At 33.3% G+C, this 26,629-nt stretch overlaps 1 protein-coding gene across 1 annotated transcript in view; it reads right to left on the reverse strand.

The window, feature by feature from the left end:
* ADAM7 (ADAM metallopeptidase domain 7) overlaps positions 1 to 26,629 on the reverse strand; it is a 106,804-nt gene that overhangs the window by 11,036 nt on the left and 69,139 nt on the right. The window contains exons 10-21 of the mRNA XM_040625774.1: positions 22,639 to 22,808; positions 20,147 to 20,231; positions 18,379 to 18,509; positions 16,633 to 16,807; positions 14,871 to 14,960; positions 13,673 to 13,868; positions 13,177 to 13,279; positions 12,037 to 12,226; positions 4,239 to 4,319; positions 3,022 to 3,100; positions 2,398 to 2,503; positions 1,931 to 2,030 (exon numbers count right to left, since the gene is read on the reverse strand). Coding sequence (XP_040481708.1) covers positions 1,931 to 2,030; positions 2,398 to 2,503; positions 3,022 to 3,100; positions 4,239 to 4,319; positions 12,037 to 12,226; positions 13,177 to 13,279; positions 13,673 to 13,868; positions 14,871 to 14,960; positions 16,633 to 16,807; positions 18,379 to 18,509; positions 20,147 to 20,231; positions 22,639 to 22,808 — 1,506 coding nt within the window. The remainder of the gene's footprint in view (positions 1 to 1,930; positions 2,031 to 2,397; positions 2,504 to 3,021; positions 3,101 to 4,238; positions 4,320 to 12,036; positions 12,227 to 13,176; positions 13,280 to 13,672; positions 13,869 to 14,870; positions 14,961 to 16,632; positions 16,808 to 18,378; positions 18,510 to 20,146; positions 20,232 to 22,638; positions 22,809 to 26,629) is intronic.

Genomic DNA, 26,629 nt, shown 5'->3' on the forward strand with positions numbered 1-26,629 from the left:
TGATAGATGATTGTGTCTTCAGCAAATCAAAACAGTTTACTTTTTCTTTCTTTTTTTTTTGGCTTTATTGTAATGGCTATAATCTCAAATAAAATGGTTAATAGAAGTGGTGGCAGTGGACATCATTGCTTTGTTCCTGATATTTAGGAAAGATATTCAGTTTTTTAAACCACAAATGTGATATTAGGTGTAGGTTTTTTGATAGACACTTTCATCAGGTTCAGAAAGTTTCCTTATGTTCCTAGCTTACTGAGTTTTATCAGGAATATATATTAGATTTTTTTCAAATACTTTTCCTGCATCTATCGAGATGATCATATGGTTTTTCTTTTTTGTAAAATAATATAGTGGATTAGCTTGATTGATTTTTTAATGTTAAATTTGCCTTACATTCCTACGATAAACCTCGTTTGGTCACAGCGAATTATCGTTTTTAAGCATTGTGAAATACAATTGGTTAAAATTTAATATTTATATACTTATATTTATTAGAAGTATTTGCAAATAATTTTCTTTGTTGTAGTGCTTTTCTCTATGTGTATAGTAGAAAAATACTGTCTTTATAAAAGGAGTTGGGAAGTGTCAATTCTCTCACATTTTTCAGAAAAGTTTATGTAGAACTGGTATTATTTCATCATTATATGTTTGGTAGAATTCATTTTTTTTTTTTTTTGTAGAAAGGTTTTTACTACAAATTCAGTTTTCTCTGTTACATACAGAGGTATTCAGTTTATCTATTCATGAATAAGCTTTGGTGATTTGCAACTTTCAAAACGTTTACTATTTAATTACACTGCCAAATATATTAAAATAATAATTTTCCAAATTAATCTCCATATTCAAAATATTGTCAATTTAATAAGGGTATGCTCTCCTGTGATGTTACCTTTATGATTTCTGATAGTCATGCTAACTCTCTTGCTTTTTTTCTGCTCAGTCTGACTGGAAGTTTATAAGATTAATTATTTTCTAGAAAACAGCCTTTTCTTTCATTGTTTTCATATGTGATTTTTGTTTTGTTTTGTTTTCAATTTCATTGGTGCCCAGTACTTACTATTTTCCTGTTCTCTACTTGCATGGAGCTTTATTTGCTTTTCTTTTTTCTTTCTTTCTTTTTTTTTTTTTTTTGGTTTCTTAAAATGAAAGCTGATATCATTGAACTGATACCTTTCTTCTTTTCTAACATAAGCATTTAGTGCTATAAACTTTCCTTTAATTACTAATTTCACTACTTCCCACAAATTTTGGTATGTTTTGTTTCATTTTCCTTTAAAGTATTTTCTGTTCTCTCTTTGAGTTTTTATTTGACCCAAGTGTTCTTTAGAATTTGTTATCTAATTTCAATTGGGGATTTTTCCAATATTTTTCTGTTACTGATTTTTAATAACATTTTATTTTGAGAACATATTTTGTATGACTCCAACTCTTGTAAATTTGTTAAGACTTGTTTTATGTCCCAGGGTGTCTGGGTGGCTCAGTCAGTTAAGCACCTGCTCTCAGCTCAGGTCATGATTTCAGGGTCCTGGGATGGAGCCCGGCATCTGGCTCCCTGCTCAGCGGGGAGTCTTCTTCTCCCTCTGCCCCTTCTCCCTGCTCGTGCTCTCTCTCAAATAAATAAATAAAATCTTTTTAAAAAGACTAGTTTTATGTCTCAAAATATAGTTTATGTTTGTGAATTTTTCCAATAGTGCACAAATCCGTATTTTGTTTAACTAATCCATGCTGTTCGGAAATACAGTCTTGGTTTGCTTGCGTCCTGCCATCCTTTCCTTCCCCACATGTAGACTGAAGGCTCCATTGGTGTGGAATTATGTTAAACTGCTCTCTTGCCTCTTCCATATCACTTAGCTCGGGGCTAGTTCCACTTCAAATACATGTGCAACTACTTTTTAAATCAATTAATTAACTATTGCAAATGACATTTTCTTACATGGAGGGGATGAAAATCAGGTAAAATTGGCTCAGTCCTTGTCTGCTGCTCATCACCAAAGTATCCTTTATTCTCCACTCCCAGTGTGTCTCTAGGTGGGCTGTCAAGAAGGAAATTGAATATCGACGTAAGTGATAGGATAAGTCTGTGGTTAACATTTAATCATCTAGGAGATTTCTAGAAGATTGATACTCAGGTTATACCCTGTAACAATGAAAATCTGAGGTAGGAACTAAAATTAGCATTCTTTTAAAAATCCCTATGATTCTAATGTGTGAAGAAGTTTGGAAACCATTGGGATAAGCATTTGGAGATGAGAACATAAATATGTAAAAGCTCGATTCACTGTTACTCTTACTTTGTCCTCAGTAAGGGCTTATACTTCTCTTCCATGGAGTATCATCAACAGTGACAAAGCTTGTATATTCCCAGTAATGGTCCCATTTCAGTACATAGAAAATACATACCTCTGAATTTGCTTCAACTTAATACATTTTTGGTAATGAATTAATAATACGACTACCCCAACACCAATAATAACCAGGACAAGCACAACAACCAGGATGGATATATCTGCAACATTAAAAAACATAAGCTTTAGCCAGGACATCAAATTTAGGACAGTGGAATATTAACTGAGCTGTTACGATCCAGCTTCTCCCTTCCTTAAAGGACTTTAATTCCCCCTTCCTCCAATTTTTAAAAAAATATAAAGTAGAAGACCAAGACATAACAGAAATTATCATCTGTATTATCCATTGACACTCCACCCAAGAGTCCATTTTGTTTAAGAACCACAATCAGCAAGAAATGTTTTGACTGTCAGTTAATAACTGACTATAGAAAAGACCTTGTGTTATGGGTTCTTAGAAGATCTAATCCAGATTTAACTAAAAGAAGATACATTCATTCTAAAAGGTACTTGTTGTAAATTCAAATTTGGGTATTTAAATATGCAACATAATTAAAATACCATGCAAATCCACACAGAAACACAACATCTATGTCTTAGATTTCAGAAATGGGGCAAAAAAGCTTTCTCATTGTCTAAGCTGTGATATATGCAAGATATTATATTCTAGGATGCTCACTGGTAACATTTAAGTTTTCTCCCCAGTCCACATGTTCCTGTTCTTCCTCACACTGGCACTCAAGTTCATGGCCATCCACCTGGAAGAGCAGTCATAATTTTATCAGATTATGTGTGTGTTTTCCACCTCACTTTGCTTAGTTCTACATCTCACACACACACACACACACACACACACACACACACACACTTTTTTTACTGATAAATTAGCTAAACTGCATATCAGAATCTTCCTTTGAAAAAAATAAGCAAAAATTACAAGAAGCAACCACTTTTGAAGATGGCCTTTGGACAAGAGAATGATTCTAACAAATTCAAAACCAGAAGAACAAGATGGCTTGACTTATCTTTCTAGAAGGAGTCAATCTTATTAAAGGAACAGCCCTGCTAGAGTTAGACATGTTATAGCCAGATCTCAGGTTCTAACTAGGCTTAGTAGTAATGAAATATTAACATGAGAAAAAGTGGTGGCACAATGTTTTAGTTCATCAAAGAGCATTGTGTAATGATTAAGAATATGCATTCTTTCTGTATTTAAATCTCAGCTTTTCCTTTCACATAACATCATGTAATTTATTCTCCATCTATAAAAGTGGATATAGGAATGGTACCCACCTGTTAAGGCTGTTAATGAAACTTTTAAAATTTAATATATATATAAAGTACTTGAAAAAGTACCTGATACGTATACAACATTAAGTGTTACTGATTAATTGGGTTAAGGAGAGATGTTACACACAAATGCAAACTACTGGGTACTGCTAGTACTGGGCACTATTTATTTATTTGAGGATATATATGTGTGTGTGTGTATATATATATATATATATATATAAATTTTGTTGTTTTGTCAAAAGTTTTAGGTTAATGTTGACATTGATATAATTTAACTATAAGTGACATTACGATAGATCTAACTTTAAACATTAGGTTTAAACTTCATATGTACATAAATTATTGGGTTTGTAGATTACTAGTCCAATGATAAAATATATACTTGCAATATTGGCAATATCTATGTGTAATACTGGTTTGGATCTTTAGATCAATTTTATGGCTGACACATGAAAAAGTGGATCCCAAATATGTGCTTGATTTAAAAAATCACCATACACACACACACACACACACACACACACACACACACACACCATGCCCAAGAATGAAGTCCTATGTAAATAAGGCAAGACATTAATTTAAAAAGGAGTCAAATCTTACAGCATTTTCATTGCATTGAGAAGAGCAATTGGTTGAATTGTAGACCTTTTCAAGTTTCACACATTCACCATTGCTGCACACCTGGAAATGAAGTTACCCATATGAATTAATAACTTGCTCTTAGAATTTACGTGATTTTTTCTATGTAGAATCTACTGTGAAAGAAGAAATCCTCCATAAATGTTTGATAGATATTTGAAATGAATATAGTGTACATTAAAATATTGTTATATGCAAACTCTTTATTAAAATGTCTATATTCTTAACAATTTTTCAAATGTTAATCTACCAAAGATTCTATAATTGTAGGTACAATGATTTCTTCTATTAAGTTTTACTTTGATTTGATAAGGATCTGTGCTTGCTATGTCACAATTGGTGGTTAGGCATTTTGTTATTGTCAATATCAATTAATCTTATTTATGCTTATTAACTTTGTTTTACATTTTGCTTGTTATTTTTATACATTTTATAACCAAATTGTTGTTTTTGTTACTTATGATTATTGACTGGCGTATCTTCACCCATTTATTTTTTACCTGTTATTTTTATTTTTACCCATTTCTTTTAAAAAGCATATATCAGGAGATGCTTTTCCAACCTTATTGAGGTATAATAGACAAATAAAAATTGCATATATTTAAAGTACATGTTATGATGACTTGATATACATAGTGAAATGATTACCACAAAAAACCTAATGAACACATCCATTACCTTAAATACTTTTTTTTTTTGTGGTGGGAACATTTAAAATTTACTTTCTCAGAAAAATTTAAGTATATATTATAGTATCTAACTATAGCCACCGAGATCTGCATTAGATCTTCAGAATTTACTCATAACAGAAAGTTTGTACTCTTTGACCAACATCTCCCCATTTCCCCCACCTGGCAACCATCATTCTATTCTCTGCTTTTGCTGCTTTGACTTTTTTTTAGCTTCCACATATAAGTGAGATCATACTGTATTTGTCTTTTTGTGACTGGTTTATTTTGCTTAGCATACATGAAATGTCCTCCAAGTTCATCAATGTTGTTGCGACTGACAGAGTTTCCTTCTTTTTTTAAAGCTAAATAATATTATATATTATAATGTAATATATATATTACATTTTCATTATCCATTTACCTGTCAAAGGACATTTACATTGTTTCCATATCTTGGCTCTTGTAAATATTGTAAATAATGGTGCAATGAACATGGGCAGGCAGATATCTCTTCAAGTTCCTGATTTCAACTTCTTTAGGTAATGTGCCCAAAAGTGAGATTCCTGGATCGTAGGGTAGTTCTATCATTAATTTTTTGAGGAACCACCATACAGTTTCTATAATGACTATACCAATTTACATTCCCACCAACAGTTCACAGGAGTACCCTTTTTTCCACATCCTCACCAACATCTTTTATTTGTTGTCTTTTTGATAATAACCATCCTAACAGGTGTGAGTGATATCTCATAGTGGCTTTGATTTGCATTCCTTTGAATATTAATGATGTTGAACTCCTTTTCATTTACTTGTTGGTCATTTGTGTATCTTCTTTGGGGAAAAAATATCCATTCAGGTCCTTTGCTCATTTTTTTTCTAATTGGACTATTTGGGTTTTTTTTGCTATTGGTTGCATGAATTACTTATAACTTTCATCTATTAACCCTTTATCAGATATGTGGCTTGCAAGTATTTTTTCCCATTTCATTGATTATTTTTTCATTTTCTTGATTGCAGTCTTTGTGGAAGAAATCTTTACTTTGATATAATCTCACTTATTTATTTTTGCCTTTTTGCCTGTGCTTTTATTATCACATACAAAAACATCCGTTCCTGGGCTTTCTTTGTTGGGAGATTACTAATTATTGTTTTGATCTCCTATTTGTTCAGATGTTCTATTTCTTCATCACTTAGTCTTGGTATGTTGTATGTTTCTCAGAATTATCCATTTCTTTTAAATATTCAACTTGTATAATTATTCATATTATTTTCTTATGATCCTTTGTATTTCTGTGATATCAGTTGTAATGTCTCCTTGTCATTTATAATCTTATTATTTGATTCCTCTCCCTTCGTTTCTTGGGTCAGCCTACTTAAAGGTTTGTCAATTCTGTTTACCTTCTAAAAACCAAAACAATTAATTTTTTAAATCTTTTCTACTGTCTTTCTTGTTTCATTTATTTCTGCTCTAAAAATCTTTGTTATTTCCTTACTTCTGCTAACTTTGGGCTTAGTTTTTTTCTTCCTTTTCTAGTTCCTTGAAATATAACATTAGGTTGCTTATTTGAAATTTTTCTTTTTTCTTAATGTAGGCTTTATTGCTATATACTTCCTTCTTTCAACTGGTTTTGCTGCATTTCATAAGTTTGCTATGTTGGTTTCCATTTTCCTTTGTCTCAGGTATTTTTTGGCTGCCCTTTCAATTTCTTCTTTACTCATTTGTATTTCAGGAGTGTATTGTTCAATTTCCCAATATTTGTGAATTTTCCAAATTTCCTTCTGTTACTGATTTCTAGTTTCTAGTTACCATTGTGGTCAGAAAACTGATTTCTAGTTACCATTGTGGTCAGAAAACATATTTGATATTATTTCAGTCTTCTTAAATGTGTTAAGACTTGTTTTGTAGCCCAACATATGATCTATCCTGGAGAATATTCCAAGTACACTTGAGAAAAATGTGTATTCTGTGGCCACTGGATGGAATATTCTGTACATATCTGTTAGGTCCAGTTGGTCTATAGAGTTATTCAAGCCTATTGTATTCTTTTTGGTTTTATGTGTAGATTATTTCTCCATTGTTGAAAGTGGGGTATTAAAGTCCCATACTATTATTATATTGTATTTCTCCTTTCTGTTTAGTGTAAATTTACTTTATATATTTAGGTCCTCCAATGTTAGGTAAATATCATATATACTTCTAATTGTTACATCCTCTTGATGAATTGACCTCATTATCATCACAGAGTGATCACCTTTGTTTCTTGTGACAGATTATGATTGAAAATGTATTTTCCCTGATATAAATATGGCCACACTGTTCCCTTTTTGTTGCCTTTTACATGCAATGTTTTTTCATCCTTTCACTTTAAGCCTGTGTCCTTAAACATAACATGAATGTTTTGTAGGCCGTATAATGTTGGATCCTGGTGGTTGTTGTTTTCTAGCCAACAGCCAATTTGTGTCTTTTGAATAGATAAATCTAGATTTAATGTAATTATTGATAGTTAAGTTCTTACTATTTTCATTGTTAATTGTTTCTTGAATGCTTTATAACTTCTTTGATCTTTCCTTCCTCTCCTCCTGTCTTCCTTTGCGCTTTGTTAATTTTTTGCAGTGGTATGTTTGGATGTTTTTTCTCTTTATCTTTTGTGTACCTACTAGAGGTTTTATAAAATCATTGGCATACTTTTACTTCTGTTCTCTCCATATTGCATGCTGTTGATATCACACTTTACAGCTCTTTATATTGTGTATCCAGTATCAAATTATTGTAGCTACAGTTATTTTTAATATTCTTGTTTTTTAACTTTTATATTAGAGTTAAAATATATTTATATACCATCTTCACAGTATTAAAGCATTTTGAATTTGACTATATGTTCACCTTTATCAATGAAAATTATCTTACGAATGTTTTCATGTTGTTACTTAGCATCCTCTGTTTCAACTTGAAGCGTTCCCTTTAACACTACTTGTAAGGCAGGTCTAGTGGTGTTGAACTCCTTCAGCTTTTGTTTGATAATGTCTTTAATTCTCTTTCATTTCTGAACCATAGCTTTGCCGGATATAGTACTATTGGTTAGCAGGGGTTTTTTGTTTGTTTGTTTTTATTTTTATTTTGTTTTGTTTAGTACTTTGAGTACATCATCCCACTCTCTCTTGGCCTATGAGACTTCTGCTGAGAAATTTATTGATAGTTTTATGGTTATTCCCTTTTATATAATGAGTTGCTCTTCTCTTGTTGTTTTCAAAATTCTCTTTCTGTCTTTGACTTTTGACAGTTTAGGTTTTTTTTTTTTAATTTTAATTCCAGTATTGTTAACATACAGTGTTATATTAGTTTTAGGTGTACAATATAGTGCTTCAATAATTCTGTATGTTACTCAGTGCTCATCAAGATAAGTATATTCTTAATCTCTTTCACCTATTGTTCCCATCCCCCTTTGGTAGCCATCAGTTTGTTCTCTATGGTTAAGAGTCTACTTTTTAGTTTGCCTCTTTTTCTTTTTTACTTTATTTGTTTTATTAAATTCCACATATGAGTGAGATCATATGGTATTTGTCTTTTTCAGACTTATATTGCTCAGCATTATACTCTCTAGGTTCATCCATGTTGTTGACAGTTTGGTTATAATGTATCTCTGGATAATCTTTGGATTGGTCTCACTTGGGGTCTTTTGAGCTTTCAGAATCTGAATGTCAATATCCTTTCCAACATTTGGCAAATTTTCAGCCATTATCTTTAAAAATAATCTTTATTCCCCTTTCTCTCTTTCCCTTTCTTCTCCTTCTGGGACTCACATAATGCATATATTCATTTTTTTGTCATTGGTGTTATATAGGTTCCATACGCTTTCTTCTCTAGTTTTTATTCTTTTTTCTTTTGTTCTTCCAACTTTCTCATTTCAAATGACTTATATTCAGGTTTGCTGACTTTTTTTTTTTTTTTTCTGAATGATCCAGTCTGCTGTTGAAGCTTTCCATTGATTTCTTCATTTCTGTAATGTATTTTTCAGCTCCGGAATTTGTTTGGCTCTTTTTTATGATTTCTATTTCTTTGTTAAACTTATGCTGTTCATGCATTGCTTTCCTGATTTCATTTAGTCATCTGTCTGTGTTCCCTTATATTGTTTTGAGCTTCTTTAAAATGATTAATTTGAATTCTTTGTCAGGCAAATCTTAGATCTCCATTTCTTCCAGATCATTTGCTAGAGCTTCATGAGTACTTTCTTGACTATTTGTCTTTTCAGAAATAAATGCTACCTAATTTGCTGTAGTTCTTTTAGTCATAAAGTGTGTGAGAATGTCCTTCTATTGCTTTACTATCTGGATAATAGTTTGGCTGTATGTATGGTTTTAGGGTCCCAAAATTTCGTTCTCCAAAGCTCCATAGATTTTGCTGCATTATCTTATGGCATTTCTTTTTTGAAGTTAAATATAATGATAACCTGATAATTTTGTTGTTGTTGTTGTTGTTGCAAAATGATACTTGCCTTCTTTGGAACATTTTCTTTATTGTTGACTTCATGCTGTGAAGGTTAGTCTACATGCTCACCTCTTTCTATGAATTTTTCCTGGTATTAAGTTGAGTTTTTATTTTATATATTCTTCAGCTCAGGGACATTTTTTATTATTATATCTTTAATTACACTTTTACCTATATTATGTTTTCTTTATCTAGGATTCCTATTAAAACGGTATCAGATTTATTACGACTATTTTTCCTGTTTTTATTCAATTTCTCCTTTAGAATTCCTTACCTCAGTCTCATGTGTTAAGTTTAGCTTCTAATTCACTATTTTTTTGTGGTTTACTACATTTCATGGTTTACTGCTCAAATTATATGTAAATCAGTAATTATGATTTATTTTGTAATTTGAAGGCAGTGTTTGTTATTTTCAAATAATACCATTTTTATAGATTTAATATCCTTTTAAATCTGATTAAAGTATAAATTTAACTTTTTTTCTAAAGGATTTCTCTCTTTTTTAATGTATATCTGTTTCATAGGGGACTATCATCTATGAGTCCTCAAATTAATCTTCATTGTTCACACTGTTGAATTCTTTTGTCTGTTGGTATTCGTCCTCTTTGCTTATTCTTAAAGAATGGATTTTCAAATATATGTGATCAAGTGAACACTGGAAAAATGCTCCTTAAGCCATGTAAATCTCTTTTCACATACTTCAGGCTCAACTAAAGGAAACATCGAAATGTTTCTTATTTTAATTTTGGCATTTTTTTATGTTTAATAAAGAGAAAACTACAGACAGGTTTGCAGCAAATCTTTTGTGCCAGAGAAGACTAACTAGTATTCTCCCTACCTTCCCTCCCTCTTCTCTATTCTTCTTCTTTTTCCAATGTATTATCCTTCCTTTTTCATCTCTTCTCACTGTTTTCCTTTTGTTTTATTTTTCTTATCTATGTTACTAAGGAAAAAGGCATTCAAGGGCAATGGGATATGTTTGCCCTCATTTTCTATGCCAAAATTTACCCAGAAAGAAAATTATGAGAAACTAGAATGTTTTTATTCATTTTAATTTACTCATATCTAAAAGTAGTATCTCAATGTAAAAATGAGATGAAAAGTCTATAAGTAATACCTTTGTGATACCTCTATAAACTGGCATTTGCTATTCATGAATTCCTTCATTATCAATTGACCCAATAACTGGCACATTGTAATTGGTACACATCTATATTAAGACTTCTCTTGAAAGAATAGGCATTCTATGTGATGGCATGTGGCCACAACATGCTTATAAGATCAAGATGAAGTAACAACTGCTTCCCTATAAATTCCTTTGTTCAAGCCCTGTCACTCATTATGGCGTTCAATGAGGGGTAAGTCATACTTCTGCTTAGTATTTCTGGATGATTTTTCTTACCTGGAGTGAATAGAAAATTGTTTGATATTTTCTTTAACCTGATGCCTCATACACTCTATCACTGAAAGTCCTTGAACTTTCTAGTATGTAGTTGGTACACAAACCTAAAATTTCACCAATATAGATACCTCATCATTTTGATATTTTGTTATTTTAATGGGAAACTAATAGTTAGTGTATGGATTTGAAATATAGATCTCCCTTAAATTATTAAATTCTAATTCCCTTTTTTACATTCTGAATTTTATTTTTCAGTTCATTTCTCTATCACATTATATGAATGAAACTGTAATGTTTGTGGATGGTGGTATGGTAGGAGAGGAGCTATATCACAGAAGCTATACTATTTCAAAATAACTGATTTTAAAAAAGTATTAGATTTTCCATATATTCTTGTGTTTATAAACCTTGATGAGTTGGCTGTTGTTTTTAGTACATGTCCAAAAGTTTTCATCTTAGAATGATAAACCTTTTCTGATCTGGCCTTATTTTAGCTGCTCAACTTCATTTTCTGGCATTTTACCCAAAGCTCCGGTCACCCTGAAATTGTCAGTTACCTGACTATGCCATATATTTTGTACCTTTGCATGTTATGTAGGTATTTCTTTTTAAAACATCTTTTCTCATTTTGTCTGCATTGAAAAATGTTCATCATGTCAAAGCTGAAATGTCACTCATTTAAAGGCATCATAACATGCCATTCATGTTCTCCAAGTACAGGCAATCACTTCTTCTTTGGACTTAAATATTCATCGGTCACCACTATGAAAGCACTTGTGTTAGACTGTAATATATATAATATAATTCAATTTATGAAATTCTCAAGTACCCTCATATTTACATCATTTGTTTCCAGTATGGCCACTGGCACCATAGTATGTGTCCAATAAATATGGCTGAATGAATAAAATAATTGAACATATGGCTATTTTTTAGTCAAATTAATTTAAAAATTATGCCTACAATTTTACTAATTAAGTGCACTTATAACATTTACATATCATTTTGTATAACAGAGATTGGACAAAATGATTATTTATTATAGTGTTATTACTACACTGCTCAATCAAATGAAAACAAAAGCTGCCCATTTGTTTCTGCTTTCCCATATATAGGTCCTCAGGAACCAATTATAGAAAATAATGTTTTAAAAGTGGCTGAACCAAGAAGTTTTAATAAAACAAAGGACTTTCATCTTACCATTCCATCTCCACATTTTGTTCCAGGAGCAACCAGGCCCAAATCTTTAGAATTGTGGTATAAAATAAAAGTTTTGCACTCAGTGGTGACATTCTGCTTTGAAATCTTCTTAAGGTGATTAATCTTTTCTTTTCCAGGAAGAAATGAGTGCTGCCCTCTGCTGCAGTGTATCTTTCCACATTTGACATCTCTGAAGGAAAGGGAGAATATTCTCAGACTTGGGACCAGGAAACAGAACTTTATAGAGATGAGGCTGGCAATAAAGTGGCCTGGTCACTTTTCTCTAGACCCACCCAGTCTTATCAATAGGTTGCAGAAGCACCAAGAGAGGCAGGGTGAAAGGTTAGACAAAGTCCTGACTCTGGGAACTCTGATGAGTAGGTGAAGATGTAAAATGATTGTATTTCTTTGTAGTGCTGTGATTCTCACAAATCAGTATTAGCTCAAGTTTACAGAAGAATATTTCCTATTATTAATTTGAGTTATCTAACTTTCATCAAGATGTTAAGATTTTTTTCTTATTCTTTCTTGCACAGAGCACATCAGTTAATTCTCACAACAAACCTGTGAGTTTGATATTATTATAATACCCATTTGCAGATTAGAAAGTAAGGGGAAGTTAAGTGACTGCCCAGTTTCACCTAGAATATTTAAGAGCAAAGTTGAACTTGACCAAAGGTTTCTGTTATTGTTTTCAGTCCAAATCCTGTTTTGTGAATGTAACAAATCTGGAAGAATGACGCAGCTAATACTTTTTAAAATCAGATCTAACTTTCACTTTTCCTCTTCTTTCCAATTTCAAGTTCTACTTTTCTTTTTTGTTGTGGCTTCACTTGTTTCCTTCTCTCTGCTTCTTTTCCCTCTTTCCACTTTATTTTCCTCCTCCTGTTTGCTCTTTCCTATTTTCTTGTAGCTTCTCTTCGTCCCTCCCATCTTTCCTCCTTCTATCCCACGACCTTCAACTCATAAATACAGTATGTAAGTGCCAGTTACACAGTCAGGGATGTGTGCTCCCTCCCTTACTCCCTCTCCTCCCAATCTCCTCAGTAAAAAGAGGTTAACAGCTGCCAGAACAAAAGCAGTTCTGATTTTGCAAAAACACTCTTAGTAGGCACTTACTTTTCTTTACATGGTACTTACTTCTCTTCACAGGGAATTAATCTGTTTTCCTTGTTTTTGCAGTATCCAAATCTATTTCCTTTTTTATTCATCTCATAGCAGAGATCAGAACTATCTTTCACCTCTAGGATCCAAAATGGAATGATTAAAGTAAAATAATAAAAGCATGAATGTTATAAATAATAAAATATCTTATTTTTCTAATGTAATTGAAATTTTAGTATCATGTAGTGGTAAGGCAGAATGGGATAAATAAATCAATTTAAAGCTATCCTATTGCATCAGGAAACTATTTTACAGAGGAGTATGGATATAAACCCACAAACTGAGCTGGTTAATTAATATTAGAGGTAATATCAACTAATATTAAAGGTAATTTCCAGAAAGATTCTAGGTAAGATCTGGGAAGAATGCCACAAATGGCATTATCTTCAATCTTGCCCCTAAATTTTTACAGGATAATAGCAGAAATAATAGCTATTATGTTTATCAGCCATTCACTGTAATTGTTTCTCACCATTATCAAAGAATTGAGAGCACTGATCATCCCGGGTGGGACATTTCCCCATGAAGCAGTAGCCTTTTGCATTTTTGCAAGGAAATCCATTTACTTGGAATTTGTCCTTAGGACATGCAGAAGAGTAGCCAGTACACACTTCAGGAAAATCACATTCATCTTTTGCTGGTCTGCATATGGACCCTGATGTTTTCATCTGTTGAAGAAAAACAAAAAGACAAAAAATCTTGGACACATTTAGGTAGGTTAAGTTTCAGTAAATAGGAGGGAGTTTGACCCATTTAACTTATCTTTAAAAAAAGGGTTTTAAGGTTGGATCATGACTTTCTTCTCCATTCCACTGAGAATTATTATCATTTGTAAATGTGTTGGCTTTTATGTAATTTTAGGAATGACATGATGGTGTTTTTGAAAATCTGTATTAGAACAGCATTGGGCAGAGTTGGAAAGGACAAAAAATGGAGAAATGAACAAGAATTCTGTTCATCTTTCTCCAATGCATACCATCTCCAGCACACACATATAAACTGGGATAACTGCCTATCTGTAATGAGGAATCTCCACTCCCAAGAAATCACATCTCTCCAAATGAACTGGAAAAATTCCCTGACTCATTGCTGGGAGAAAGTGCATTCTCTTATTCAGCCACTCGATATACATTTAATTATAATGAGTCCTAGAAAGATTTGAAAATTAATAAGACACACTTCCTTTCCTTTGTGAGTTCACAATATAGTGTGTTAAAGGAAATGTCATTTAAACTTTGGACAGTCATTTGGATTTCTGATTGCCTTTCCTAGGAAGATATCTCCATGTACTAGTCACACTCACTTTCCAATTCCAGTATAATCCTTTTTCCTTCACTGTTTTTGGAATGCCACCCCTTCCACCACCACCACACATGAGCTGAGGTTAAATAGGTTGACAATGATTTACAAAGGAACAAGAATAATATGTTTATCATATAACTCTACTCCTAAAAGACCAAGTGATACTTGCTTCTCCACTCCCCAGGCCATAGCATTGCCCAGGACTTAGAAGTCAGAACAACTCAGAAGAGGCTTTATTGGGTACAAGCAAGACTAACCCTAATCTGGGATTAGGAGTGTGGGGTCATTCGGTGGACAGCCAATTCTTCCATCCTATGTACACTTAATAAACTGAAAACGAAGAAGCCAGTCCTAGCACAGGTCCTTACCTGACAAGATTCACAGCATTCTCCTTCCGCACAACTAAATCCCGGCTTCAACACACATTTGTTTGCATCACAGCAAGGATTGGTGCACTCCTGGCAATAATAAAAAATTAAAGATCAGAAATTGGTTTGTAGTTAAGGTCTTGTTTAATAAGTTGTGGTTCTGTGTAATTTATCATTACTTGTCTTTCAGAGTTAAATCCAAATGCATGATCCTTGGCTATGACGTGTATATGAAGACTACTGCTTGTAACCGGTCGTTGGGAATTTACTTTGTTTGCTTTTTAAGATTTATTTACTTGAGAGAGAAAGCACGTGCATGTGTGAGCAGGGGAAGGGGTAGAGGGAGAGGGAGAGAATCTCATGCAGACTCCCTGCTGAACACTGAACCCAATGCAGGGCTTGATTCCAGAACCTGAGATCATGATTTGAGTCAAAATCAAGAGTTGGAGGTTTAACCAACTGAGCCACCAGCCAGTTGCCCCTATTTTGTTTTCTTCCCAATTAGCTGTTCAGTTCTCTACACTAATGAATTTTCATCAGCAGCTTACAAAGTCCAAAGTTTCTGACCTTCCATTTTCCTGATAACTTCCATTCTTTGGAAGGGCCCTGCTACTTCTCTATACTAAAGGTTTAATATGAGATAATAGAACTTCTGAAGATCTAATTTTACATTTTCTTCAAGATGTTGAGTATTTCAAGCTGAACTTTGTTGTTTTAGTGCATCATTCAATAATAAGAGCAGGATGGACACATAGGCCTCATCTGCTGGAAACAAAATTAAAATTGCAAAAGAAATTGTCTGCAAATTGTAATGTAAGGTACTTCATGTGTTAGAATGAAACTGTAGAACCATTCTAAAAAATGCGCACAGACAAAAGCCTTGATTTCCAAAGTTAAGAGCCTCTTTGCATTTAATCTGAGACATTCGAAAACTAAGTGTTGCAAACTCTTTACATGTCACTGTCCCCACTCTGATCATGGTCTCTGATTCACTTACTATTAGATTTATTTTTAATTTTGTAGTGCTTACAGTGTACACACTACATATGTGGTCTTCAGACCAGCAGTATCAACATAACCTTGCAGGTTGCTAGGAGTAAAGGATCTCAGCCTCACTTCAGGCCTACAGAATCAGAATCCACATTTTAACAACATTCCCAGGTGATGTGTATACATACAATTTGAGAAGTGGTTGTCTAGGACTCATACCTATATGATAAGCGCTTAACAGAAATAGCTTCTATGTTGGAGGAAAGCAGATTAAGAATTATTCTAAAATTTGTCTTAAAAGGCATATGCTAAATGTTCCAGAGACCAAGGCTCCAACAAATATGTGGAAGGTTAGAAGGGTTCTGCTCAATTAAGACAGTTTTCTAATAACATGAACTGTCCAGCTGGTATATAAACCAGCCTCATAAGGCCCTGAGTAAAGCTCAATTGACTAACTGTGGAGAACAAATTCCTACTGTGCATGAGATCAGACTTAAAGGCACCTATGGACCTTTCTTACAAGAAGAGCCAATTACTATCTAAACCAGGCAAATGTAATACCGTGGGTCTCCAGCAAGATCATTATACATAATTCATGACTTGGTAAGATGCCTTGCAATGAGGCTACACCAATGACTTTTTTTGAAATGAGACAAAAAAACACATTATTTAAAACTTTACAAGGAATATCATGGTTGATTAATGGCTACCTCCCTGCTTAGGTTCTAGCTGAGAGTAAACATTGTAATTGAAAGACATTATTTGCAAATACCTGAACGGGGCCACAATCACACTCTTCTCCTTCATCCAACTGCTTGTTTCCACAATATGGGTAATTACTTAATTTATCAGAAAATGGAATATTGGACATGCATGTTGGATTATAATCCTTCAGGTGTTGCAGGTACTGAATTCTGTTGCATTTACTGAATTTTAGTGCAGGAATGCTAGAGTTCAGATAAATTAAAAATAAAGATAAATTTTATCAGTGTATAGTGGTGGAACAGCTATAAACTTTTATGAAGGATTTAGGAAGAATAAATATAAATGATGGACTCTAAAAGTCCATTTACTTCTCCTACTTTACTGTTATAGGAGAGTAGCAGTGAGCTTTTATTATAGAAAATGTCTTATTGAAACAGCCAACACATGATATTTTAATGAACATACTCTGATTATATATCCTCCAGAAAGTCCTTCCTGAAGCCCATAGTTTAGACTGAATGTGATTGCTGCTCCTAGATCACATTTTACTTGTTCCTCTTGACATAATCTATATATTCGTTTATCATTTATGCAAGAATACAAGATTCTCAATGCAGGGACTGTAATTTTTTTTTTAAATAAGCACTAATTAGCAGAGTGCCTAGTACAAAGCAGTTCTCTAAACCATTGTTGAAACAAATGATTTATTTAGTAATATCTTACACATCCTAGGAATGCACTATCCTTCTGAAAAGTTCAAAGATTAAAAAGACTGAAATTCACCTCCCTTCTGTCTTCCTTTTGTTTTGACTCCCTTGCCATTATTGACACATGATGGGCACGGATGGGTTTTTAGAGGCTTAAAAACATTACTTTGGAATGGTGGGGCCCTGAAAAATACTACTAATTATGTAGATAATGATATAAAATTAGATATCAGTTACTTAGTTCTTACTCTATGCCAGTCACTGTACTTGGGTGCTTTCACTACTTTACTTCATTTAATCAATATATAGACACATTGATCATCATCATTAACACCTTTCTTATGTGAAATGCACCATGTACTCTCTGTGAAGGAGCTCAAAAATATGTAAAGTTTAGGACCTGGCTGCAGGTAATTCACAGCATGATGGGGGGATGTAGGACATTCATTCATTCTGTAATTATTTATAGAGTCCCTAGTATGTATCTGGGACTTTTCTAGACGGTGTGATAAAACAGTGAAGAAGGCAGACAAAACCTTCTGACCTCCTGAAATTTATATTTTGTTGGAGGAATAAAATAATAAGCAAGCTAAATAGGTAATGTGTAGACTATATTAGATAGTGATTGATACTAAGAATGGAAAGAAAACAAGGAAGGGATGGATAATGCCATAGCATATATGAGGAGACAGGATCAAAAAATTAGATCAGGTGGCTGGGGAAAGCTTGGCTGAGAATGACATTTGAGTAAAGATTTGAAGGAGGTAATTAGAGTTTATAGCAAAGATGATAAAACAAGGTACATAGAGTGTATTCCTCTCCTAGGCACCTTAGTATAATTTACTAATTAATCATTTTATATTTTTGCAATATGTTCAGACAGAGTTTTAGCATTTCTCTCACCATGTCACTAGAACAGACACTACCAACTGATAAGATTTAGTCCCAAAGAGAAACAGCCTATGATGGCTGGTTTCATAATAGACCTTATGGAATATATTAGGAAAATGTTCACATAATAACAACATATCACTACAATATGGAGTTCTAACCAAAGGCCACACCCAAAATATTTAAATGTCTTCTCTACATTGTTTGAACCTTACCTTCCACCACGATCCATCACACATCTCTGAAAATTACAGGTACATGGGTAATCATCATGCTTCATCCCAAGGTTATGACCCAGCTGATGTGCAATTCTGCTTGCAACTACATTTAGATCAGGCAAAAGATCCTGAGGCCAAGAAAAGGTATGCATTGGAAATTTCTATAAGATAATGCACTCTAGTACGTAGTGTTTTGAACTATTGGTTGATACCTGGTTTCTAGCTTCTGGTTAACTAGTACTTATTTGAGAGTCCATGGACTTCATTACCTCCCTGTCCTGCCCTCAGTTCCTTTAATTATATAAGGAGGTTAGACAAATGACCTTTTGAGTGTCTCTAACTCTAACATTTCAAAATTATTTTTTGTGGCACAGTAATAGTCATTGTTGGATTTCTATAAACTCATTCTTACAAGTAGCTAAAATTTATAAACTAATGTCCTACACAATAAAATAAACACTTTTGATTTTAAAATAAAAAATATGCGAGGTTCATGTTTTCAATGTACAGTCTCACATTGCATTACATAACAGTGGTATGTGATCATGAAGAGGAAGTTTTTACTATGAAGAAAACTAGAAGTTCAGTGATTTGAAATCCAAGGCAGAGTTGATTGTTAACTCTGTAGCTCTATTTCATGTTTCAATCTCTATATTAAGTACAAAAAAAATAATTTCCTAAAAGGGGTGGGATATCAAGTTACTGTAAAGGTAAAATTCCCCTAATTTGGTTATTTCATTTTATTCATTTGAACTTTAAAATGTGTTCTGGATGGGTTGTAATGTCATAATTGGAGTGGCTACAGCCTATATATTAGATTAGATGGATTCTACAATGCAAAATTTGTGTTATTAAAATACCATAATCAAGGGCATAATCATAAAAAGAACCATGTAATAAATAGATCATGTATAAATTTTTAATTTCAAGGTCTTAATAAGACTTAAATAAGACTACTTGGACAGCATCTACTAGAAGCTTAGTGACTTGGGAAAGATACCAGAGAAAATAGATAAGTCAGCAGTTTGAACATCTTAGTCTTTCTGAAAATGAATCACAAGGTTGTCTTGATATATTTTAAATGATTTATAAACTATACACTCAGCACAAAAGCAATTATCCTCCCTTGCTAACTCATGTCTTTACATGTTTACTTTACATGTGTACAATACATGTCCTTATAAATAGCTATATATAATATGCAAAAAAGCTTTTTTAATCTTTGTATGTTAATTTGTATATGATTTTTAAAGCTCTGAACAACACTGATTTACATTCATTGTTCATCAGTAGTTTTTATAAAACATTATTTTCCTATTTAATAGAGGAAACATAACAGTTTCATCATGATATATATTGGTGAGAATATATGGCAGAATTCATACATGGTTTCTTTTTTCTTTTCTTTTTTTTCTTTTCTTCTTTTCTCTTCTTCTTCTTCTTCTTCTTCTTCTTCTTCTTTCTCCTTTTCTTCTTTTCTTTCTTCTTTCTTTCTTTCTTTCTTTCTTTCTTTCTTTCTTTCTTTCTTTCTTTTCTTCCTTTCTTTTCTTTCTTCTTTTGTAGGCTCCACCCCCAGAACAGAGCCCAACGCAGGGCTTGAACTCATGACCCTGAGATCAAGACCTGAGCTGAGATCAAGAGTTGGATGCTGAACTGACTAAGCCACCCAGGTGCCCCTAGTCCCTTTCAACAGGACACAGAAAATTTATAAAAATTAAATTCAAACTTTGTGATTAAGTTACATAACAAATAAAACACAGCCTACCTTAACAATGCTGGTGGAATAATAGGGCAGGCATATACCCTCTGAATAAGAAATTCCTTGTGCATGTTTGTAGAGCCACTTCCCACTATAAACAAGAGGCAAATACACTCTTCAGTCTGAGGTAGTGGTTTAATTAACACAAACATTGAATTGCAGTGAATCCTCACAATGCTAGTGCCTTTGCACATAGAAGTGCCTTTTTTTCATGGAGTTCTAGAATTGAGGATGATCTTAGTTGTTATTAAGCTCATTTAAAACTTGGGGTACAGTAGAGGTATTTAAAAAAATCAGTACAATCTGAAGTTGAAATCCTAAAAAAAGTACTTTCAGAAAAATAATAAGGTTAGAGTCCAATTTTACATGGCTTACCCTACACTCAGCTTTGGATAAAACCACTTAAAAGACCAAAAACTTAAGTTAAAAAGTGTTTGGAGGGAAAAATACAACATAGTCAATAGACTCAATACCGTGATTAATTAATTAGCTATGGCTGAAAATTTTTAGAAAATTTAAATCAACCATAGAAAATCATAGAGGATTAGATAACTATAATCAAACATTTAAAAGAGTTGTCATGTGAACTACTGTTGGGTTACCTAAAAAGACAAATGTAGATGTGTATATTCAGGGAATCCAGACTTGATATGCTTTCAAGAACATTTAGAATTGGACCACTTGAAAGAGCAATCATGAGCTGGAAGACCACACTTGGAATATAATTAAGAAGATTCAAATATGAGGAAGGTGGTCAGGTTACATGACCCCTTTCAATCTTTAACTTTTTTGATCAAGAAGATATGCTCTATTTCTTTCTTTACTATTGAAATGTCCTACATTTTATTCTCAGTGTTTGGCTATGTATCTTGGAGGAATTTAGAACTCTGGTCTTCCTAGACTCTGGAGATCTTGGAAGAATACCACTTATGGAGATGAAGCATCAGAGAAAACACAATGTGGATTCTGAATTTGCTCATGGTTACTTAAAAACAAAAATCACAACATGAAAATGCCATATATATTGTCTTATCACTTCTAGTGCTATGCGAATAGATAGATGAGAAGACATACAAGAAACTCAACACTTAAGAAGTCCCAAATACGATGTCCAATTAGATATTTAGGAGCACTTTTCTCATTTCCTTATTTGCAGACATACTATTGTTGTGGGAAGCTACTGCTCAGAATAATAGACATTGTGAGAGTAAAAAGGTTTTCGTTTATAGCCGTGTAATATTACTAGACTAATTTATTAAGTATTTTAAAACACATGTTCAAGAAATAGACAAAGAGGCTAATCTTGTGCACGATGAAGGTTATAGTGATATTTTACATTAACCTCTATAATTTTGGTGCATACTAGTGTATGAATCTCCCAAGTCAGGTAAAACTATCCCCCTGGAGATATGTGCTGTGGGCCATCCCAGATATGAAAATCAGAAGTGATATTACTTTGAAGGTGTGGTTCACTCTCATCAATCTGCCAAAGAGCTGGACCTGACCTCCAACTATAAAGGCTCCATTGCTCCAAAGTTATGCTTTCATACTTTAACTAAGATAACAGGACTACAGTTAACACAAGGTTAAAGTCAGTTCAGCTCCACAACTATTTATCATTTCCCAATAGGTTGAGGAGTGTGGTAGTTATTTTGAATTACAAAAATGATTTTTAAAAAAGGCCCCCCCTGTCTTAGGAATGACCTAATATTGTAGATAAATCCAAACCTTTATTTACTTAGGAATATTAAAGCTGTGACAGATTAGTTATCCATCATGAATAGTAGAGTAGATGCTCTTAAAGTGCTATTCATTGGATAGGGACACTTTATTGAGGGAAATTTTCCAGAGAATGAGGTGCTTTCCCAAATAGGTAGGTTTTTGGGGAGTATTGGAATGGTATAGTGTAGAAGAATTAAGGGAGTTAGTGCTGGATGCTGATAAGTAAATTGATTCTAAAAGTACATTGCAACTAATGAATCATCAAACTTTACATCAAAAACCAGGGATGCACTGTATGGTGACTAACATAATATAATAAAAAATATTATTAAAAATAAATAAAATAAATAAAATAAAGGGAAGCACACAATACAATCCCTTATAGAAAGACCCAATATTTTCTATTGTAAATGTCACTTCAAATTATTCAATAAGAGAGCTTGACAAGATAATTTTATATTTTATTTAGAAAAATAAATGAACAAAAATGGCAAAAAAAAAAAAAGAATAAAAGTACATTACTTTTCTAATGACATTTTCAACTCTGACCGGAAATGTAAATATGTTGTACGTTTACTTTCTAGTATTAATCAATATCAGAGAGAAAGATTATTAAAAATTCATTTGGAAATTTTATGTATAGCTAGACATAACATTTTGTCACCATGTACTATGCAAAAGTCAATTGTTTTAAAAAGTATTGTGTTGTTCATTTGTTTTATTTTCTTTTTTTATAATCCACCTAAAGTATGCAGGAAAATAGAGCACTTACATACCTGAGTAATAGAACATGATCAAAATTATTTCTTTTTCTAAGGATCATTTCTTGCCAAGTTGAAAAGCGCAACAAGGTATTTTCTATATTTGAATCTATGTCTATTTTATCTCCATTTGTCCACATTTCAAGGCCAACCAATGTCACATGAATGTCCAAGGTTTTGTAAATCTGTTCAAAGGAGAAATAAATTTTCATAGAGTCAAGTTACAGAAGGAACCTTCATCATTACTATATTCCTCTACAATAAAAAAAGGTAATTTTAACATGTGAGGTACATAAACAAAAAGCACAGGCCTTATTTTACAAATGGTTATATTGAAACAGAATATAGTGTAAATTGCCCAGAATACTGGGTGAATTACCATGACCAACAAAAAACTTAACTAAAAAAAAAAATCTGATTCCCTTTGAATATGATAAACCTTACAGACACTGGGCTCAAGATGTGTCTAGCATAAATAATTTAGCAAAGCTCTGAGATTATAACTGACCTGAAGATGTGAAGTTACTAATAGTGGCACACAGAGGGATGAGTGTTCTTTATTCATCTCTCTATTTAAGTCATTAGTTGGTTCTATGGCAGATTAGAATGTTGATAATTGTTTTCAAAAACCAATAATGTAGGTGTCATATTTTGTTTGATTTTTTGGAACTAATTTGTTGTCTAAGAAATCTTTTTGGTGATTGCTCAAAACTGGCACAAATAGCTTTAGCCCATAAGCCTTCTCAACTCATTCCCATTTGCTTTTGTAAACACTAAGTTGGTAGATACTTTAATGCCAGCACAAAAGAAGACAGTTGAAGCAAATATGAGGATTTTGAGACAAAAAGAGTTATATAAATTTTACATTTCATAACAGCCAGTACAAAGTGGGTTGAAAGAATGAATGAAGAACTACGAACACTGAGTTAAGAGTGAAAATGATAAGGCCATTCACACGATATTAGTAGAGTATGCAATCAGTTATCAAGAAGTGTGATACATCATGGCTATAATAACATTGTGTTAATTTTCTACTTTTCTTAAGCTGCATAATATGAATATATTGAATTTCATGTGTCAACATAATAACCCAACAAAGGCATTTCAGAAGTCTGAGAGCTAGGCTTCCTTTAAACTCTCATGAAGTTAGACCTTTAGTCAAATCATGATCTCAAATCCATACTGGAGCCTGTGATGTCCATTCCTTTGACCCTGACCTTATTGTGGAATAAACCTTATGAGTCAGGTCCCATAGAACAATATTCTTTTTTTAACCTGGGCTCATTGGAGTCTCTGCAATTCATGGGTGGGCTTTAGGTCCATAAAACTGGAGAAAGTACAAATGGAAACAATATTAATCATTTGTCATCCTATGAATGCACTCTCTTCTAGTGAGAACATATCCTATAAAATAAAACTGTGTTGCCTCAATGGAATGCTTGGATAGGTTTGGATATACATATTTAGGAGGTTGTGAAGAGTTGATTCACTCTTCATAGTAGAGAAAAAAACTGAAATTTCTGAGATAAAGGAGAAAAGACATTATAATAGTAAATGAGAGAAGACTCTGTAAAATTATGAGTATGGGCACTGTGGAGGTTAAAGGATCAGTATGACTTCCCAATCTAAACTGAAAATTTTTAGTAAAAGTTCAGTAATATGTACCAGTGTTGTATTTATGTTTACTTTGGTGATGGGGACCCAAACAGAAAGACTGAGTCTTATATTTGGACCAGTGTTAGCGTAGTGATAAAGACAATTGCAAAATATAAGAAACAGGGCAAGAGGAGCCCGAGCTGAGAGGCAGAGGACCAGAACACATCACCCTCAGAGAAAAGCTAGTACTAGGCATGAGCCCTTCCATGCTACACACAGGCAGGGGGGATTAATCCACACACAAAGCCAAAAGTAGCTCCTGGCCCTTCCTGATTGAAGACTGGGAAATTGAGAGTAACCCAGGCAAGAGAACTGAGACAAAGTCCCACCCAGTCTAGGGAGAGTCATCTGGTTCCACCTGACCAGAAGAGCTAGTGACATTCCTGAAAGATGTGTGAACCAGTGGTGGCTTGAGCCAAGAGGTGGGTGGATAGAGCTGATTACTCTCAGAAAAAAGCCAATACAGGTATTCCTTGATTTTTGAGTTTGTGTTATGCCATTTTGCTTTCACAAAAGACCTACATTAGAATCTGTTTTCACCGAACAAAAGAAATCTGAAGAGGATTTTTTCTTTTATGAGAAAGGGCAAAAAGCAAAAATAATGCTCAATGTTTGTTGTGTGGTAAGCCATTATAGAGGCAAATTTGTGGCACTGCCAAGCTCTTTCTCCAGGAGCCATACTCAGAAACTCAGCATCAAGCCACCATAACTTCGAACTGTGTCTGTGAGCATCAGTTCTTTATCTCAATTTATTTTGTACATTCATTAGCAAGATGTGTCGTAAGGTACTAGAAAAGTCTAAGAGAAGTTGTTTTTTGTCTCAAAAATATTCCCATATAAATTAATAGTAATTGCTTCTTAGTTTTATGCTACTTTGGCTTATGAAATATTTAACAGGAATACTCTACTTCCAGATAGTGGGAGAAAGTTATACCAGGTGTGAAGGCTTCTAGAGCTACACACAGGCAGGGGGATTAATTTTTAGTCAAGGCTGAGGGTAGCTTCTGGCCCCTTCTAACTGGAGAGCATGTTTAGGAAATTGGGAGTTGCCTGGAGTAGCCACCCAGGCAAGGAAGATGAGACATAACCCACCCACTGTGAAGAGTGCCTTCTGTCTTATCTGACTGAAGGTTGATAAAATACCTGAAAGCTGTGGAGCCCAGAAAACTCAAGAAAGGTGCAAGAGAAAGGCAGACATAGCCCATAGTGTGCAGAGCCAAGCCAGTGGTGCTGTTTGGCTGGGGACGTTGGGGTGCAGTCCAGCTTAAGTTAAGACAACAAAGATATATTCCAGTTTTAGAGCTGCTTTTCGCACTGCATGAGGGCAGGGAATCTAATTCGTAACCCTGCTCCTCACTGAATATAGTCTTCAGTCTGTCCAACCAGGCAGTCTAACCAGAGCACATGGGAAACTGTGTAGCCCATTCAACATTACATATAAGGCAGCTCCCATATGACTATGGACAGATTTCTCAACAGAAACTTTTTAGGCAAAGAGATAATGAAATATCAAAACAACTGTCAACCAAGAATGCAATGGCTGGTAAAGTTGTCCTTCAGAAATGAAGGAGAGATAAAGACTTTCTTGAACAAATGAACAAACAAAAGCTGAGGAAAGGAGTTCATTACCACCAGAACTGTCTTAGAAAAAATGCTAAAGGCAATTCTTTGAGTAGAAGTAAAAAAATGTTAATTAACATAATAAAAAACACAAAATGATAACATATATCTCACTTGTAATGGTAAATATATAGTCATTGTTAGATTCTGCAATTTGTTAATAGTGATGTATAATTCACAACACTAGTTTAAAAGTTAAAAATATGAACATAGCAAAAAACCCCATAAATACAATATGTACAATGTTATTACTTACAAAATATTTTTAAAAATGTAAATTGTAACAGCAATAATGTAAAAGGTAAGGAGGAGAAAAAGGAGAATTGTAAAGTATATGAATTCTATTAAATTGTTATCAGTTTAAATTAGGATCTGATAAGTTTGATATTTCATGTAAACCTCATAATAACCTCTAGGGAAAATTTTTTAGTAAGTAGATGAAGGAATACAATAAAGATGTCAAAGCATACCAATACCAAAGACCTCAAAATACAAACAAAGGACAGTAGAATAAGAAATAGGGAACAATGGATCTGCAAAACAACAAGAAACAATTCACAAAATGGCAATAGTAAGTCTTTACTTATCAATAATTACTTTAAATGTGAACAAATTAAATTATTCAATCAAAAGACATAGGGTGGCTGAAGGTATTTTAAAAAGCAAAATCCAACAATATACAACATAAAAAAGACATGTTAGCCCTAAAGACATACATAGACCGAAAGTG

This window comes from Ursus maritimus, unplaced genomic scaffold (genome assembly GCF_017311325.1).
Source record: "Ursus maritimus isolate PB19 unplaced genomic scaffold, ASM1731132v1 scaffold_11, whole genome shotgun sequence".
NCBI lineage: Eukaryota > Metazoa > Chordata > Mammalia > Carnivora > Ursidae > Ursus > Ursus maritimus.